Source organism: Palaemon carinicauda, chromosome 21, assembly GCF_036898095.1.
Source record: "Palaemon carinicauda isolate YSFRI2023 chromosome 21, ASM3689809v2, whole genome shotgun sequence".
NCBI classification, from domain to species: Eukaryota; Metazoa; Arthropoda; class Malacostraca; order Decapoda; family Palaemonidae; genus Palaemon; species Palaemon carinicauda.
The window spans coordinates 18,240,249-18,245,248 of NC_090745.1; the positions used below are offsets into that span (position 1 = coordinate 18,240,249).

Sequence of the window (5,000 nt, forward strand, 5' to 3'; positions counted from 1 at the left end):
CATTTTGATAGAGATTTAAATATTCTTCTTTGAAATTTCTCTGTTGCCTTTTCGTAACAGAGAAATTACATTAAATTACCTAATCAATCTTTGCGTACTTACTTCCTCGTTTATCATCCCTAATTTCCCTCAATGCTTTGAAATTGACTAATTGATTATTAACTGATTGTTATTGCATGTTGGCGTCACATCCAATTCGTGTGTAATGTTGCAGATGTGAAGTGAATGTTGGAATTCAGGTATGTAAGACATCAGCATTCATTTCATTCCCAATTCAGAGTTCATCAAGTGGTTTTTATTTTATTCCATTTTAGTGCAATTGTAAACTTTGTTAAAAAGGATCTTATTACGAAGACCTTTCATTTTACAATATTAATACTATTATTATTATTATTATTATTATTACTTGCTAAGCTAGAAGCCTAGTTGGAGAAACGGGATGCTATAAGGCCAAGGGTTCTAACAAGGAAAAATACCCCAATGAGGAAAGGAAACAAGGAAATAAATAAACGGCAATGTTTGGGTCAAAGTAGAAGAGGATTCACTAGTAAATTTTCTTAATACCGAAAGCATTCAGCTTTTAATATCGATTTTAATGAAATTAGAAAGGTAAAGAAAATTGGCTACTAATACATTTAGAAAATTTAGTACGGTTTCACATTAGGTATTTCATTCAACAAATGCTCAAATCACCATAAAATGTTAATGGAAGAATTAATGCAAGAGAAAACAGATAAAAGTATTCAGTGACACTATCCACTATAAGATAATTATTCCCGGTAGTAAAAGGATAACAATAATAAGTAGAGGGGCACTCAGTAGAGCACAGACCTCCGCTGCTGCCGCTTATTTCTCGACCATCTGCTCGACCTTGACCTTTGACCTTAACATGTATTAATTGACGTAGATTTTCATGCATTCAAATATGAACCAAGTTTGAAGTCTCTGTGAGAAAGATATCCAAAGTTTTGGCTGATTATGTGAATTGGGCGTTTTGCTTGTCGGTGAACTTTACCTTTAACCTTCCAAAACTTAAACCTTTTCAGCTCTTTACTTGAGTTTAAAATCCCTGCAAGTTTCATTAATTTACGATCAAAATTCTGGCAGTATGGTTGATAACCGGAATTTGTCCTTTTGCTTGACCTTCACCATAGACTCGACCTTGACCTTCAACTTTAACATGTCTTAATTGGCGTGGATTTTCATATACTCAAATATGAACCAAGTATGACGTCTTTTATAGCGATGTCTAAATTTATGGCTGATTACGGGAATTGGACATTTAGCTTGACTGTGACCTTGACCTTCCAAAATTTAATAATTTCCATCTGTTTGCTAGTTTCATTACTCTATGATTAAAATTGTGGTCAGAAAGCTGTTCATACACACACACAGGAAGTAAAACATAAACTCCTTCCAACTTCGATGGGGGAGGTAATAAATCAATTTTCATCTTATTTTTCATTTTTTCCATCGCATATTACTAGAGGATGAGGGAAAAAATTGTTAGTATTGCTTTTATGAATTTTAGAAATTCGTACATGGTATATTATATGTTATACCAAAGCTATATACTATATATACATACGCACACACACATATATATATACTGTATATATATATATATATATATATATATATATATATATATATATACTGTATATATATATATATATATATATATATATATATATATATATACTGTATATATATATATATATATATATATATATACTGTATATATATATATATATATATATATGTCATCATCATCGGCAGCAATTTCTAGTCCACTGCAGGACAGGAGCCTCAGACATATCCTTCCACTCTCGCCTGTTGATGGTTTTTCTATGCCTGTGCATAGGCACCTGTAAAATTTCTTAGCTCGTCAATCCCTCCTAACCTTTTCCCTCCCCTGCTTGGTTGGCAATCTCTAGTGAACCATTTGATTTTTTTTCCTACTATTAAGAATTTTATTTATAATAATTGTCTACGGCATTGGGATAATTTACTTGAAAATAAAATGAGAAAAATTATACTCATTTTTTTTTAATGAGCCTCATTTGCATTTTAGCTTGGAAAAGTTTCCTGCTATCTGATTGGTTAGAATTATCTTGTCCAATCAATCAGCGATCAGGAAACTTTTCCGAGCTAAAAGCGCACCCCTGCGAGTCGGTGCAAATCTGCCTCACTTAAAAGAATTGACTATAGTAATGTTCTATCCCCTTGGAGGTATAATGAGATGCCCCGAAAGTGGGAGACGACTACTTGTCGTCTCTGCATTGGTCACACTCGGATGACACATGAGTTTTTGCTGGCTGGCCAACATCAACCATATTGCGACGACTGTTTGGTACCATTGACACAGACATTTGTTAACCAAATGTCCTACATATAGTAGTGAAAGAAATAGATAACTGTTTGAGGCTCGAGGTGAAGATGGCAGGTTCATCCTTGCCAAGATTCTTGGACATGATGTGTCCTACCATGCTAATGGTGTTTTTAGCTTTATTTCAGAAGCAGGTGTTCTGAAAGATATTTAACTTTTAAAATGACATCTTTTCTTTTATGGTTTTAATTTCATATTCTTTTAATTTTTATTTACAATAAACGATATAGGCGCCATGTCAGGATGCCAAAAAACCTTTAGTCAATCAATCAAGCACTTATTCTTTTTGTACATCTAATATCTGTCGATATATATATATATATATATATATATATATATATATATATATACTGTATATATATATATATATATATATATATATATATATATATATATATACAGTATATATATATATATATATATATATATATATATATATATATATATATATAATTGTGTGTGTGTAAATTTAAGAAAATTTAATTGTTTAACCTACAGTATATTAAACCCTCAGAGCGAATTTTTTTTAAAGTCTTCCTGAACCTATAAATGATAACGGATTTTTTTTTATTTTCATATATACTCGAATTGATGATCAAGACCAGCACAAAGCACATTGGTTTTTGTCTAAATAAATTGCGTTGCAACTGAAAGTGATAAGGAGATTCCCTGAACTTCCTTGATAAGGGATCGGCTGCCTTGTATAAATGCAGTCTCACGAGCGTTGCTTTTTGTAGTCTATCGAGAGGAAGGAATTGCTTGAATTGAACTCCATCCGCGATGAAGGAACTTTGGCATCTATCTGCTCTTGGAAGTAAATTTTTATTTTGTTGAGTTCGAATGAATGTTCTCTTGCTTGAGGCTACACACTCTTATTTCTCTTCCCCTTTGTTGATTTGAAGTTTTTATAGTTTATATATGAAATATCTATTTTAATGTTATTCTTCTTGAAATATTTTTGTAGTTGGCCATTACTTCTCCATTAATTTATTTATTTTTTACTTCCTATCCTTACTGGCCTATTTCTCCCTGTTGGAGGCCTTGGGCTTATAGCATCCTACTTTTCCAACTAGGGTTCTAGCTTATTTCTTTATTTCCTCTCCTGACTGGCCTAGTTTTCCTTGTTTGAGGCCTTTGGGCTTATAGCATCCTACTGTTCTAACTAGGGATGTAGCTTATTCCTTTACTTCCTATCCTCACTGACATATTTTTCCCTGTTAGAGGCCTTTGGGCTCATAGTATCCTACCTTTCCAAGTACGGTTGTAGCTTATTTCTTAACTACCTTTCCTCACTGGCTTATTTTTCCTTGTTTGAGGTCTTTGGGTTTATAGCATCCTACTTTTCCAACTAGGGTTGTAGCTTAGCTAGTAATATTAATAAATGATAATAATAGGTGGACCAACTCTCACTGTATAGCTTACAATCAGCGTGTGTGTTTATGTACTGTACACGTGAATTTGTGTGACTTCAATGCAAATAAAAACTGCTTGAAAAGTTACCTTAATATTCATCTATAACGAATCAACTTTTTGCATAACATTTTCAAGCTTTAAATACTTGTGATGTGAAATATAACTTTATTTTGTAACTTATTACAAATTATCTTTCCATTGATGATGATAACGATAATTGAAAAGGAGACTCGAGTAAGCTCTCAAAACCTCCGTTTATTTGTATATTTCCATAAATCTAACGAAATGTTAGTATAGGTTTTCATCTTTTTAGATATGTGCTGTTATGAGTGAATTATAAGTAAGTCTTTTTTTCGTTACAGTTTTGCTCCTGATCCCATCGGGAGAAGCTTGTAAGTAGTTTATTACTGTATTGTATATATATATATATATATATATATATATATATATATATATATATATATATATATATATATATATATATATATATATATATATATATACACACATGTGTAAATATATGTATACATATGTATATATATGTGTATATATATGTATACATATATATGTATGTATATATCTATATGTATACATATATATGTATGTATATATATGTATATATGCATACATATATGTATATATATATATTTATATGTGTATATATATGTATATATGTATACATATATATATATATATGTATAGATATATATTTATATATTTATATATATATATGTATGTATATATGTATATACATATATATATATATATATATATATATATATATATATATATTTATTTATATATATATATATATATATAAGCATATATATATGTATATATATATTATATATATACATATACATATATATATATATATATATATATATATATATATACTGTATATGTACACGCTTTTGGATATTGTATTGATAATAGTATTGACGTATACTAATGTTTCTTTACTATAAAACACAATGTTGCAGCGCGTTCTTTCTATATATTTCTATCATCTTCAAAGAAAGTTTTACACCCTTATTAGACCTCGAGGTAATAACTTATCTCTGGAGAGAATTTCCTTGCTCCAATAAACAAGAGTTAATAAATAAATATGGCTTCACCCCTAATGGGTTTTCAATAGACAGTAATTTTCATAATGAGGAATTAAAGGGATTTTTCTGTTTGAAAACCCTTCGTTTTC

The 5,000-nt window shown here is 30.0% G+C and overlaps 1 protein-coding gene across 1 annotated transcript in view; it reads left to right on the top strand.

Moving 5' to 3' along the window:
- Positions 1–3,075: 3,075 nt before the first annotated feature.
- The window catches only part of LOC137615197 (hepatic lectin-like), a 13,008-nt gene continuing 11,083 nt past the window's right edge, over positions 3,076–5,000 (top strand). The window contains exons 1-2 of the mRNA XM_068344849.1: positions 3,076–3,203; positions 4,165–4,194. Coding sequence (XP_068200950.1) covers positions 3,170–3,203; positions 4,165–4,194 — 64 coding nt within the window. The 5' untranslated portion in view covers positions 3,076–3,169. The remainder of the gene's footprint in view (positions 3,204–4,164; positions 4,195–5,000) is intronic.